Source organism: Sminthopsis crassicaudata, chromosome 3 (assembly GCF_048593235.1).
Source record: "Sminthopsis crassicaudata isolate SCR6 chromosome 3, ASM4859323v1, whole genome shotgun sequence".
NCBI classification, from domain to species: Eukaryota; Metazoa; Chordata; class Mammalia; order Dasyuromorphia; family Dasyuridae; genus Sminthopsis; species Sminthopsis crassicaudata.
Genome location: NC_133619.1, coordinates 273,906,161 through 273,921,330, shown reverse-complemented (window position 1 = coordinate 273,921,330; position 15,170 = coordinate 273,906,161). Strand labels below are relative to the sequence as shown.

Sequence of the window (15,170 nt, the reverse complement as noted above, 5' to 3'; positions counted from 1 at the left end):
TTATCTACAAAGATGTCAAATGGATATTCTTAAAGCATAATTTTAACCATGTCAGTCCCCTACTTAAGAAGATTCAATTGTCATTATCCCTTAACCACCCCTCATAATCTAGTTTTAGTCTTTTTTTTTTTTCTAGGCTGATTATACATTGTCTTTCTTCCCTTATTCTGCATTTCTATAAAACTTTACTATTTGTTATTCTCTAAAAACACAACAGATTCTTTCATGCTTAGTATGATTTTCCCTCTCACATCTGCCTCTTGAAACATCTTGTTTTCACCAAACATCACCTTCTTCCAGAGACCTTTCTAATTGCCAAAGTTATTAGGAAAATTAGAGGTTCTGAATAAGAAAGAGGGCTTTCCCCTAAATCTCTCTCCATTTATTTATGAGTGGCTATGTATATCCACCTATATGCATATAGAAATATTTAAAAATATATGTGTACAATTTGTTATGAGCTATTAATTCTGAAAGAAAACTTTAAATTGAAGAACTTGACACTTAACCATACTACAGACATGTTTTTCTTGTGATAATGTTCTTATATTGCCATATAATAGAAATGATTCTTAAATATTACATATAAATCAAATAGAAGTTAGGTGAATAGAGGAGATAAATATATAGTAGAAAATCACTGTAGTTATTTTTGTAAAGCTGTCAACCACAAACTATAAATTTTTATTTTTGTACTATTTTAAGTGAAATATATTCATATATAATATTTTAGAAATATGTATGCCTTGCAGATTAAAAAGTACAAGAAACTTCACAGAAAAGAAAATTTATCCTTTTAACTTTACTTCCTTTTTCTTCTATTCTTCCCAAAATTACTTTTAGTTAATTTTTTCTGTCATTGATACTCCTACTGCCACCACCCTATCCTCAATTTCTGTCAGTCTGAGTGTAGCCAAGTAATAACAAAAATAAATAAATTAAACTTGAATTACTTTAATTTTCCTTACTTTTTAGATTAGGGATCCCTAATTTTTTTGTGTTGTGAAGAACTCTTTCTTCTCACTCAAGCTTCTCAAGTGAAGAAGGCAAGTAATATGTATAGGGAAGTTTTTATTTATTCTTCCTCTCTCCTTTCCTCTCTTCTTTTCCTTCTTCCTTCTCTCCCTTCTTTTTAATTTGTCTATACTGAAAAATCCAGCCAGCAGGACAGAAAATACATTAATGGCATGTGAATCATATCAACTTCATACCGCTTGATTAAAATATTTGTAGGATATAGGGAATCAAGAATGGCATGAATTGTGTGTTTACTAAGTCTTATTGCTTTCTTATTCCTTCCATGAAAGTGGGAAACACCATATATCCTGCTGGTCCTATTTTGTTCACTATAGCCTTTGGGCATTTTAGACTGGCATTTAAAAAGTAGCATTCTAACTGTCTCTCTCTCTGTCTTTCTGCTAAATGCTCTCCAGGCAGCTGGTTTTCCTGGAGAACTAGGAAAGGCAGGCCATGGTTTTTTAGAAAAGTATGGAGGAAAAATGAAAGATACCGTAGTTGTGATCGAAAACTGCATGCAACCAATTGGAAAGTCTGAGCTGATCTAAAGGAAACGCTTTACAGAGGATTTTTGTGGGAAAATGAATGTCTTGTTTTGATGCTCTCTCTCTCTCTGTACACACACACACACACACACACACACACACCAAGAAAAGCAGTGAGCATTATTCTCTATAATGCATTATTTGCTCAGGTGCTTTACATTAAGGGATTGTATTCTGCTTATTGATAAGAATAGAAATTACATTGCCAAATCAGGGCAGAAACATTTAACATCATTCTAAATATACAGTTAATATATTTTGTCATCTATTTGACTTAGATATTTTCTAAATCAGGAGGCAAAACAAACATGTCATTGGCTAGGTGGGTAGAAAAAGGGTAAAATTATAGCAGTTAAAGGAACCCCATCCAAAAAACATTTTAAAAACATTTAAGGTTGTGGGGGAGGAAGGACAATAAAGGGGTGATTCTAAAAATGTACTATTAATCAGTTTACACATGACTACCTTTTAAAGATTTTTCTAAGTATTATTAACAAGAACTCAACTTTCCATAGAAATTAAATTCAAGAATTTTATAAATGTAATGGAGACAACTGAACTCTGTGAAGCAAAGAACACGGACAGAAGTATTATGGTATTTATACTAGAAACTTTTGTTAAGTTTAGGGCATATCTAAATAGAACATGAAAAATCAAAGACAATAGAAGAAACAGTAATAATTAACCTGAAAAGGATAACAGTATTATGTGCTCTATGTACATTTCTAATAAAGTGCTAAACTAGAGAAGTACAAGTGAGGCAGAGAATGAGGAGGAAGAAAAACAGAGGGGATAGCTAGCCATCAGCCAAGCATGTGCACAGTAAAGATCAGTGAAGAAACTTATTCAGGGAAGAATACCCACAAAAAACATTCAAAAGGGAGGTTTCTGAGAAAAGCTAAAACAAAGCTGCAGAAGATTAAAAGCAGCAAGCCATCCTATACAGACATGACTCAAACAGAAAACCACCATATGAACTATACTTTGCATAAAGATGTTGCTTGCTAACATGCTATTTTAAGACTTCAAGTTTATTATTGAGATAAATCATGATAGAAAGGTTATTTTTTTAAAATGGCTTGATATATTGATGCACAATTCAATATATAATAACTGGCAGGAGTTTAGGATAGTATGTCTATTCCTCACAAACTGTCCAATGCTCAGCATAAGTTAGAGAAATTTCAGGAGAGAAATGGGATACAGGAATATTGACATTCATTTCCTTCCTCATTCCTCTTAAAGTAGTTTTGGGTTGAAAGAAAGAAAACAACAAAATATTCAGATGTAATACATACATATTTGTGTATGTACTTTTAAAGGAAAATAAAGGAATTAAAGGAGGCAAAAAGTCTTTGTATGGCTACCTGAAAATCAAAAGCTACTGTGCCACAGTTCTCTTTTATTATCCTGACTCAGTTTCCTTAATTATCCTAATTCAATTTCCCTTTAATTGTCCTGCCTCAATTCTGCAACACTACTCTTCCCTCCTAATGATGATCCAGAGAAGGAGAAAGACCTTCTATCTTAGATATCATCAGAATATTGGGTGCCTCTCCCCATTCTGTAAACCCAAATTATCAAATGTCCTCCATGTCTCTCTCTACCCTATCAGAACCAGATCAGAACTTGTTCCCGCTCTCAGCATCCTGACTCTGTCTACCCTCTATATCTGAGCCGTGTGTGTATGTATGTATGTATGAGAGAGAGAGAGAGAGAGAGAGAGAGAGAGAGAGAGAGAGAGAGAGAGAGAGAGAGAGAGAGAGATTGAGAACTCACATTGTTTGCTGGATTCTTGGAGACCATAGTCTCATTCAGCCTGGGACCAAACCATGGATCCATTTGATCCTGATGAGGTTTAGAATTGGGGTACCTAAATGAAATTATGTTTAACTGAGGTCTAGTGGCAGATTTGGGGCACAGGGAGTCAAATAGACCTCCCTTTGGATTTGGCACAAGAATACAGAGTTAAATGAGGTCTAGTGGCAGCGCAGAGTCCCCTGTAATGGAATTTATAGACCCGAAAACCTAGATTGATAAAGGAGGTTTATTATGGGGTTTGGAAGTAAAATTAAAGTCTACTTAGTAAAAGGTGAAGGTAGAGATAAAAGGGCACCAGAAATAGGATTCCAAAGCAAGAAACAAGAAGCAGGCTCAATTTTTAGTTGCCATGAACCATGGAGGTTCATGGCCAGGGCCACAGGGGCCACTATCGTTGGAGGAAACTCCTAGGCCTTTGTCCCAAGGGCAATCAAGACGGCACTGGAAGAGAGATTGTCCACAGAGGGGTTGAACTGTCTCCTTTCCTCCCAATGTCCTGTCCTCCAGTCTCCTCAGAACCAGGGGGGACGGTGATTGGGGTTTGGCCAGGCTCCCCCTTACTCCATCATGATAATCGAACACAAGGTAACTTTGGATATGGCAACTAAAACCACTGAGTTCTTTTTTGATACAGGCCTCTCTATCTTACTCCTAGCACTCTGGTCTTACCCTCCTACCCCCATAGAGTAATGGAGATTGAAGGAAAACTTAAGAATTGTTTTCAGACCTCCCCTCTGCCCTATAGTTTGGTAACCCATTATTTTAACACTCCTTTCTTGTTAGGGCATGACTTAATGGTGAAATTGGGGATCCAATTTCTCTTCTCAGGACCTCCTGGTAAACTTTTTGTGCTTCTCTCAAAGCCCTCCCATTTTCCCTTTGAAACATGGAAGGAGATTCCTCTGTCTAGGACCAAGGAATCCCTGGGTGAGCTACTCATGCCATCCCAGTTTTAGGGTATCTACGGGATCCTAGCATGTTCCTTCATAGATGTCAGTACCCACTGAAGCCAGAGGCCAGAAAAGGATTATAGTCCCTGATAGAGAAATTTCTTAAGCACAAGCTTTTGATTCCTTGTGAATCTCCCTGTAATACTTCCATCCTCCCCATAAGGAAACTGAATGGGGAGTTTCATACGGCACAGAACCTTAGAATACTTAATGAGGCAGTTATTCCATTTCACCCTCTTGTGCCAAATCCCTATATTATCCTCACTCAGATCTCAGGGGACACAAAATGGTTTTCTACTCTAGATCTTAAAGATGCTTTCTTTTGTATACCACTGCATAAAGACTCACAATTTCTTTTTGTCCTTGAAGGGGCAAATCCAAGGGAAAGCTGCACTATGTGATTTTGACTCAGGCTCTTGAACCTTAACCCAGACCCTTTACTTACTTTACAAAGAAATTTGGTGTCTTTGGAGGACCTTCCTGCCTTTAGAGCACTGGGCTGACACAGCACCTTCTAATTAGAGGCAAACCTCTAAACTTACTCTAGGCCCTTTTGCCCTCACAGAGTTTTAGAATTGGGGAAAAGAATGAAAGTGAACATCTATTCTGACTTCAAATATGCTTTTCATATTTTGCATACTCATGAGGTTATATGTAAAGAAAGGGATTTTTGACAGCAAAAAGTTCTGCAATTAAATATGCAAGGGAAACAGGCTTGCAGATTTAGCTGCCCATATGCCCCTGATCATGGCACCTTTATTTCCCCAGCTCAGAAGAAAGGGGATACACCCTTTCTCCTTCTGAATGATTTCAAACACCCTCAGGCCAGTTTCTAATCCCAGAGGCCAGCCAGTGGGAACTTCTTTCTAGCCTGCCTGGCTCTTTGCAGAGGGACTATGGCCCAGCCTTCACATCTTAAATAACTCCAAAGGTGTCTGAAGCACTTAAGATTAGCTTTCTTTTTTATTACTTTCCATTTTTTCCAGGTGCACCTGGAACAACACTACAAGAATGAGAACTTTGCTCTTAGCATTTTCTCTCCAGATCTGTTGGTCACTCTGTGGGTCCCTGTCAGTGGGGAGATAACTCCTTAGTCTTTAGTCAGCCTAGAATACTACGTGGGCAGTGGGGGCATTCAGAATTGCTCGGTGTGCCTTCAGCATCCCTAAGGCAGCCTACATATTCGACCTGATGCATTATTTGCAAAGGCCCCATTCCCAAATGTCACCTTCCCCACCCTGGATGCTGCCCCATTTGTTCTAGCTACTCCCCAAAGGGAATAACTTTAAGCTGACTATCCCACTTTCTTGCCAGAAAGGCTCTCTTACCCACATAATAACTGCAGTATATCCATTCCAAAATTATTCTGGCAAATGCACTCATAATGTTTCTATACCACCTTCTTGAAGCTTCTTTGTAACCTCCTGAGAACTAACATTATGATTAATATAATGTCATGTAATTATGAACATCCTTAGAGGCCAACTAGGAAGCTATTACAAAACTTGACCTCAGGTACTATCTGTGAACCTAAGGCATATGCTTTTCTTTGTAAAATGGGTTTCCCAAGTCATCTGAGTGCTCCTTTCCCTATGTACACTGCTACTGCTTCAGACACTGCTCCCCCCCACCCCTTTAAGGAGACAAAAGTGCGGATTTTGGGGAAAACATTCTTTGGTATTTATCCTAGAAAAGCTGTCTGGAAGAGAGGTATTCATGATAGCCTCATCTCCCCACCCCCAGTCTTGCTCTGCGTGGGGTTCCCAGCTATTATCCCTACTAACTCCACTTTTAATTACTCTTTTTGCTCATATTTGGCCCCTACATTTTTACCCTACTTGTGAGATTTGTTTCCTCCAGACTCCAAACTGTGAACTTCCAACAACTTTGTTCATTCTGGATACCACTGGCTAACTGATTCTGAAACTCTGAATGCTGCTGCCATCATCTTGCCTCCCCTCTCCAGTGTGACCCCACTAAGGACAGCTCTATGCCCCTTGTCAGCCTGAAGCAGCTCCAGAAGATGAAACCTCTTTCCCTGTGTTCCAAATGAATGTGGGGTACAAACAGCTTGAGAGGAGGAAATTGCATGGTATTGCTTCTAGGGACATGAATAAGTTGTTTTGGGATCCTCTGACTTGGGGGCTTCTGTTCTGGCAATCTATCTGATTCTAGATTTCTCTGCTTTGACCACCTCCACTCCCCAATCTAGGAATGCTATTGTTCTGGCAATGTTCGATACTCCTCAATTCATTGCTGACTGTCAGATAGCTTCTTGCCTCAGGATAGTCCCACAGACCAAACTCTGGAGACTATTTCCTAGCCCTAGCTATGGGCCACAGAATTAATATTCCAATGACAGAAAGCTGGATAAATATGTTTCCTTGCTTTTGTTTCTCTGTTGAATTCTCTTAGAATTCAGTCTGCTTCTAATAGTGTTACAATTAAATAAACTTTGCTCCTTGACTTGGATATCAGTTCAAGCCTGCAAATTGTTTTGAAACACACCTCATGATACTAGTCTGTGACCCCAAATTTTTGGGATCCCCTTCCCAATCTTAGGCATACTACATTTAATTCTCATTCAATAATGGTTAAATTAATCATATCTAACTAAAAAAAATTCTATTGAAGTCTTAAATTTCTTCCTTCTTTCTTTATTTTTTTTTGCAAGATTTGTCTAAAAAAGAACAGATTAAGGACTCTCAATGTTATGTTATCTATAGCTTCCTGCAATTCAACTAGTTTTTTCTCTAAATACTTAGGTGCTATCCAGTGCATAAATATTATATTTATGTTATTAATTATCTATGGTGTCATTAAATATAATCTAGTTTCCTTGCTTCTCTTAAACCATGTTTTTTGTGTGTGTGTGTCCTCATTTCAGATCATGATCGCTATCTCTGCTTTTTAATTCATTTGTTGCTTAATCAAATCTGTTCCAACCTCTTAAAAAAATTAAATCCTAACCTCTGAATTAATTTCAGATTGATTCATTGAAATAATATAGTGTTCGATTCTACTTTCAGTTCCATTTTGGTGATCTCTTCCATTTTATAGATGTGTTCTCACACCATTCACATTCAGAGTTGACAGTTAATTCTACTTTGCCTTCATTATATCCTCTTATAATTTTTCTTTTCTTTGTCCCCTTTTTCTTCTTTAAAAAAAAAAACAGATAAAGAAATGAGAATTATCTTAATACTTTATTACTGAAGTGGTTGGTTTCCCCAACTCTGTCTCTGCTCTTTTCTCAGCTAGTCCAAAATTCAATCACTGACTGGTTTTTACACTTTTTTTTTTCTTCATGGATCAGTTTTTGTGCTTATTATGACTTTTCTCTTGACATCTTCACTATTAAACTTCTTCCTCTTGTGTCTCCCTATTCTCCTGTTGAATTTAATGTATTACTTAATATTACATTAATATATAATTATCTGTGAAGTCTTTTTTAAATTTAGCTCAGAAAAGAATGAGTTTCATGGAATGCCTAATCCTTCCATCCTCTGTTCCATGTTTTTATGCTCGTCTTCTGAAACCTTAATTAAGAGAAATAAGTTTGTTGAGCCACAGATTTAAAGTGATAAGAATCTTATAGATTAACAAAACCAAATCATGAATTTTATAGATGAGGAAACTGAACCCTGGAGAGGTTAAGTAACTCGCAGAATGTTGTGCTCAGTGTCTGCAGCAGGATTCAAACCACAGTCATTTTAGCACTGAATTCAGAATTTATCCACTAAACAAAGCTACTGAATAATTCTTCCCCCTCCCCAAGGTATCACATTTTCTCTTCCTTCTCTTTCCTCTTCTCCCCCATCAAAAAAGAGAATAAAAACACATTAAGGCCCTGTGTTTATCTTTCTTAATTTCCTCTATGACTCTGAAGAGATAATTGTCATTTTTGTTCCCATAAAAATGTAAGCACTTCATCTGGCACCTTTTGATTGTTCAAATATAGACTCTTATTTCTGTGACGTCCCCATTAGCTCCCTGGAGGCCTCAGAATCAGCCAGAGATAAACAAAAGTCCTTGGTCTTTAGGGGGAGAAGTGAAGGGGATGGACAAGACTGCCACAAACTCTCTACCAACCTCCCTTCTTATAGTTCTCCTCCAAGTGACTCTGGCTTGTCTTACTCCACCCCCTAATCCCTCCTTACAATTCTCTTAACCTCAAGCATTGAGCTAGCATTAATTGTGAGAAGAGAAATTCCAAACATGCTAATAGAATTATTGTCCAATAGGTAATTAGCCTTAAGTGCTTGGTTGTCTGATTCAAGTGCATCTATTCAGAGTTTCAGCCCTTTACATGTTTCCTATGTTTAAGTCTCAAAGATTCACTCCATTTCTATCTTTTCATCAGGAGTGCTTAAAAATGAAGCTTTTAGTATATTTTAATAGACTAGTTAGTCTATTAAAAATCCATTTTTATCTTGTAGAACTATATTCAGTTTTGCAGGAAAGGAGTTATTCTTGGTTTTAACTTTTGCCTTTTGGAATATGGCACTTTATTCCAGTATTTCCTTTCCTGAAAAAGATTTACAATGTAGTCTTATGCAATTTCACATTAGTTCCTTGGTACCTGAACTCTTTCTAGCAGCTTAATTTCCTCTCTCCACCCCTTGACTTGGAAGCTATAATTTTAGGTGTGATATTGCGAGGTGCTTTCTACAGCTGCATGCTGTAGGAGATGCTCAAGGAAATGATTGATAGATTTTATTTTCACTGTCTAACAGATCTAAGAAATCTGAAAAGAGGTTATTTTGCAATTTCTTGAAATATGGCATTCAGATTTTTTTTTTATCTGATTGTGATTTTCTGGGAGGATTGTAATTCTTAAATTACTTCTTCATGATCCATTTTTTGGTCAATTGTTTTTGGAAGATACCTTTTATATTCTAAATTTTCCATCATTTGCCCTTAGTATTTTTTGTCTCATGGAATCACAAAGTTCCACTTGTTCCATTCTATTTTAATTTCCAAGTAGCCCACAACTTAGATCATTTTTTCGAATCTTTTCTAAGCTATTTAATCTCTTTTTACTTTTTTTTTTTTTTTTTTTTTTTTTTTTAAAGCTGCTGCTTCATATCTTCCTGCTATACTAATACTGCTGAGGTCTTTCTTCTAGGTTCTATTTCTATTTGTTGTAAAGTTACTCTTTTCTTCTGGTTTTATCTCTTCTCCCCATTAAATTCATATGTTCTCTTGGGATTCTTATGTATGACAAAATTTAATATATATTCTTTGGTTGGCTTGACCCTAGTTTATCACCATGGTACCTAATTTTTACAGGCTATAATTCAGATCCTGTCTGGTAGTAATCTTCTTGTCTCAGATCCTAATTCCAAGTTCAATACACTATTCACTACACACTGTGCTGCCTCTTTGCCTAACAACTAAAGGGTTGTCATTGTGAATTATATATGATCAATTTCTAAGCTTCAGTCTGGTTTTCTTTCCATCTTTATAGGCTCTTTCTCCCAAATTGGTTGCCCTGTGGCAAAGTAATTAAAACTAATATTAACTTAGGTAAATAGAAAAATCAATAATTATAAAACATTACTAAATACATACTATATGCTAAGCACTATGCTAGGTACTTAAAATTTTAGGTATAAAAAATGAAACATTCTCTAATCTTAAGAAGATTACATTTTAATGGGGTAGACAAAAATATCATTAGTATTAAATAACATTCAAATGAATTTTAAAATATTTTGGGTTATCCATGCCAGCTTTCTTTTCTTAGCATAAACCATTAAATATTCATAGAATGAGAAGTACTGAGGTAAACATGGTATTAGTTATTATTTATAGCATGTAGCAATTATCAACTATACCCACTGTTGGAAATATTGTGAATTAATAACTTAAATAAGTTATATATATCAGAGTTTAAAAGTGAAATAAGAATTTATTTTTCAAGTTGCTGAAAAATAATATTTGGGGTATAAGAGAAGGAAAATTTTTTTTCCTCTGTAAGTATACTTTTACTTTAGATTAATATAACTGGGCAACACAAGGTATACTATAGTTTTTACTATTTTTCTTCTTCAACCATATGGAGCACTCTACTACAGTATCATACACTTATTATATTTTCAATGATTTCAATAATAAGATCCCATTTTCTTAAAAATTTAACTAAGTGGATGTTTTAATTTATGTACAGCAATGTGCATGATGTACAGTTTATTATTATTTCTTTGCTAATATAACGATATTCATTCTAGTGGATCCTATTAAGAATTGTCGTAATTCTTTTTAGTGTTCCTTAAAAGAAATCACATTTTAAAGAAAACCCATCTTATAATGATTAAAATGAATTGAAGAGTCTTGAATATCATAAACACTGAAGATAATGACAGAATTTTTTCTAGGAATAGATGTTGGCTAAAAATATTAGAGAAAGAAAAGTCAAAATTATAACCTGTAAAATAACTCAGAGACATAACCAGAGAATGGAAGGGGCCTAGTTAATTATTTACTGCCTCTTATAGTCCTGTTGCTCTTCTCAACATTCTGAACCTAAGGAATTGAACCTAAGATTCTAAGTAAAGTGATCATGCAGAGGATTCCCATGTGGAAACAAAATATTGGTATAGTCATAATCTCATTTATAGAATGTATAATTGTATCTGTGTTTTTGAATGCTTTTAAATGCAATCATTAAATGTAATATAACAAACCTAATATAGTGAATATTTCAAATAATGATAGCAAAACTTTATTTAACTTTATTTATATTATATAAAATATTATTTAACTTTAGCATACATTTTAACTACCTAAAATTATTTTTTCTAATTATTTTAGAACACTGTTCTTGATATCTGATGACACCATTCTCACTTTTAAAAGTAATATGTAAAGTGATATGTAAACCTTAAAAAAAGGCTAAAAACCTATTTTAAAAAATGTTCACACTGAGAAACAGAATGGTCTAAGTAGTGCTACAGTCATACATTTTCATTTTTAGTTAAGAATGTTTAAATGTTTGTTATATGTTACAAAAATTTTCCTTATGTTGGCAATACTTATTTACTTCTCTTTACAATCATTTCTCTTTACCAAATCTATTGAGTCCTCAAAACTGAAAAAGAGACTATGTCTAAGTTTTACAGTGATAGAGATAAATGACTTACCTTCACATCCCTGTGAATTATGTTATTATCATGACAGTAGCGTAGTGCTTCCAGTATCTGTCTCATGTAATGACTGTAAAAACAAAATAAATCTAAGACTGTATAAAGAACATAAAAAACCTAACTTTAAATAGACGTAATGTCTACAATTAATAACTTACACCTTCATATTACTTCTCTAAAGACACATTTACTTCACTAGACTAAAAAAAAAAAGTGGTGGAAATCTAGTTTTAATAATAAAAATGAAATAAAACAATTTTAAAATGCTTTCTGCAATGTTAAAGCATATAAGGAAATTAGAAAACTTTCTAATATTCAATTAATTTAAATTACAATAAAAATAGACCATTAAATAGACATGTTTATTGCTGTTGCACACAATTTGAACAACACAAAAAATTTCCAAACCTCAGAATGATTAGCAATCAACCTGTAGGACAAATATCAAGTTGTCCAGGTCCCAATTTTGCCTACAGTTACAAAAGCAACATAGCTATGATACCCCAAAAAGCTAGATGACAAACATGTTATTTCATGACAATTTGACTCTTTTTTTTGGTGATCTCTTTCACACTATCCCTGACTTGGCCATTATACCATTAGAAAAGTATATGCATATTTGTGAAACTTTTTCTCTAAGTAGAGCCACTTCCCTAGACCTCAAAACCCATGTTTTTTGCAGTACTCTAATAAATGTCAATAAAACAGACAATCATGTTAACTAGGTTTATATAGTCTTTATTAATCACAAAATCCCCAAAGATGTAATAACTAAACTATACATCTCTTAATTGCCTAATATAAGCTCAGAACCTAAGAGATATTTAATAACTGTTTAAGGGAAGTATAGTCTTAATGGAATTTCACAAAAAGAAAATTCTGTATTAGACATGCTTAACTTTTGGTTCAGAAAACAGAGATTCTAGTTTGTGGTCCAATTTAATAGTAAGATATGACAAGAGAATTTATTAGAGCTTTAGTCTCTGAGCCTAACTCCTCTTTGTTACTTTAATACCTATTTCTGTCTACCTCTATACATGTGTATCCTTGCTGCACCTTTGTTTGTCCTCCTATCTCAAAGAGAGAAGTTGTCCTTTGTCCTTCTTCTTTTCCCCTTCTTTACATTCTCAACTACTATGGAACATGGAATTGTACCAAATTTCAAAATATATAATTAAATTAAGTTGCTTTTTTTCTTCAGCGTAAGTCTCAAATGATGCATTTTTGTGGGTTAATGGAATGTACACAGCTAAATATAGAATAAGATACAAATAGATATATTATATTGTAGGGTTACTTATATTTATTAGAGGGTTATAGAAAAAAAAATTTGATGCACAAAAGCATGGCCACATCTATAAGCAAAGTTTTATGAATGCGTCCTCAAGTGGAATACTGACCACAATGGGAGTAATGGAGAAGGGATGATCAAAAAGTCAAATTTCCATGAATATCATTTGCTATAACCTGGATCTGGATCAATCACAACCATCCATGTTTCTTAGTCCTATTCGTGTACTGCTGAATAGAGCTGGAGAAATTCATGCAACTAAGCTGACTTGATCAAGTCAATAGGCATTTATTAAGTGTTCACTGTGTACAAGGAACTGTAAAAGAGCTGGATATACAAAGGTAAAAAACAATCCCTGCTCTTAAGGAGCTCACAGTCTAATGAAAGAGAGATTCTGTAAACAAAAATGTATAAATAAGATATATACAAGAAAAACTGAACAGAGGGAAGGCACTGATATTAAGGGTGACCTACAAAGATTTATTATAATTAAAGAAAAGGGGAGGGAGGGAGATTTAATGCAGAAATGCTCTGGGAACACAGCAAGGAGGCCTAGAGACAAGGACAGAGGCTTTCTGAAATAGGGTACCTTGAGAAGATTTAGGTGTTGTCAATAAGTAAACTAAATAAATTATACTCTCTAAGCCTCCTTATTGTCAAATCTTTTAGTCTTTTTTTTTTTTTTTTAATTTCAATCTTTTTTGATCTTTCTGATGCATTTGATACTGGTGGGTTTCCCCTCCCCCCCAGACAGATACTCTCTCCTTTCTGGATCTTTGTTGACACTACTCTATCTTGGTTCTCCTCCTACAGTATTTGTATAACTAATCTTTTTCAGTATCCTTTGCTGGATCATGATTAATATTATATCACCTGTGATGTTATCAAAGGTTGTCTAGGACTTGCTTCTCTTCACATTAATTCCCATGAGTTTATCATCCCTATGCAGATTCATCAACAGATATACATATTGAGCCCCAATTCCCTTTTTGAGCTCTAGTGACATATCACCAACTTTCTGTTAAATAATCCACACTAACTATCCCACAGAGACTACTATGAGATAATATATATTAATATGCTCTAGTGGCAGGTTACAGGAATAGCATTTAAAGGGAGTTGTCTGGAAATCATATGCATTTCTTCTTCTCTGCCCCCAAATGGTCTAATGCTATCCCCCTTAAAGTAAGGTCAACATTTTGAAGCACTAACCAAAAGTAGTTGGATCTTAATTTTAGCTATGTTCACATGCTTACTAGTTATTATTTAATAATTTTTTTCTAGGTTCAATTTCTTCCCTTTTAATCTGACCATCCTAGCTTTCTCGAATGAAGAAGTTGCCACTTTATTTGATATCTCCCAATGTGCATTTGATTACATAATATAATAGTTCAGGCTTCACTGGAAAATACTGGTAATACTTATGCTAATGATTTATAGGCTTCACCTTTATACGCTCCTAATACTAAAAGTAAGAAATTCTAACTGGCATATTTTGACAAAGTATGAAGCACTGAATTTCAGTTAAAAAAACAAAATATCATAGATATAAATATTTTATTAGAACTTATATGAATTCACACTGCAATTAACTGGATATTTCTTTTTCATATTAACAACTACCCTTATTTGTATAGTATTTTTAAATGTTCAAAACATTTTCCCTACAAAAATCCTGTAGAGAAGATATTAAAAACATTAACCTCACTATGTAGATAATGAAATGAGGCTCAGGGACTTTAAATAATTTATATAAAATAACAACTTTTGTGTCATAGCTGGGCTTCAAAACTAGTTTAATTCTTAACAGGCATGACTCATTTTCATTGTACCATTAGGAATCTCAATTCATTTTCAATTACTGTAAGACATTATATATGAAAATAGATTCACTATTATTACATTTTAAATGATGCCTCCAGAATCTGGAAATCTAGATAACTTACAGAAAGACAGTTTTAGTTATGTGGTAAGAAAAAAAAAAAAGATCAATGTAATACTTGGAAATGGATTGCAATGTACTGATGTAATAGTCAAAGAAGTAAAAATTTTTGTCAATATAATAATCCAAATATCATATAGTACAACATTATGAATTACAACTACTTTTTGGGTAAATTCCATTTTCATATCATATAGTGCAGAAACAGAATTTCTAAAAGGAGAAGTTTACTACTGAAATAATGGCAGCACATTGCTGTCTCAGGGCTACTATCCCTGATAGAAATAAATATATTCAAGTATTTAGAAAAACAGGTAAACAAAAATGAAATAAACTTCACTCTTAAAAGTTGGGGAATTTCAGTGAAACTAGGAGGAAGTATCAAGGTACCTGTGTAGCCTACACCAGTGGTTCTCAAAGTTGGTCCAGAGAAGCCCAGGGGTCTCTGAAACCCTT

At 34.4% G+C, this 15,170-nt stretch overlaps 1 protein-coding gene across 1 annotated transcript in view; it reads right to left on the bottom strand.

Moving 5' to 3' along the window:
• The window catches only part of CASK (calcium/calmodulin dependent serine protein kinase), a 367,163-nt gene that overhangs the window by 182,126 nt on the left and 169,867 nt on the right, over positions 1–15,170 (bottom strand). Inside the window, 1 exon segment of the mRNA XM_074300811.1 lies at positions 11,479–11,551. Within this exon segment, the coding sequence (XP_074156912.1) occupies positions 11,479–11,551 (73 nt within the window).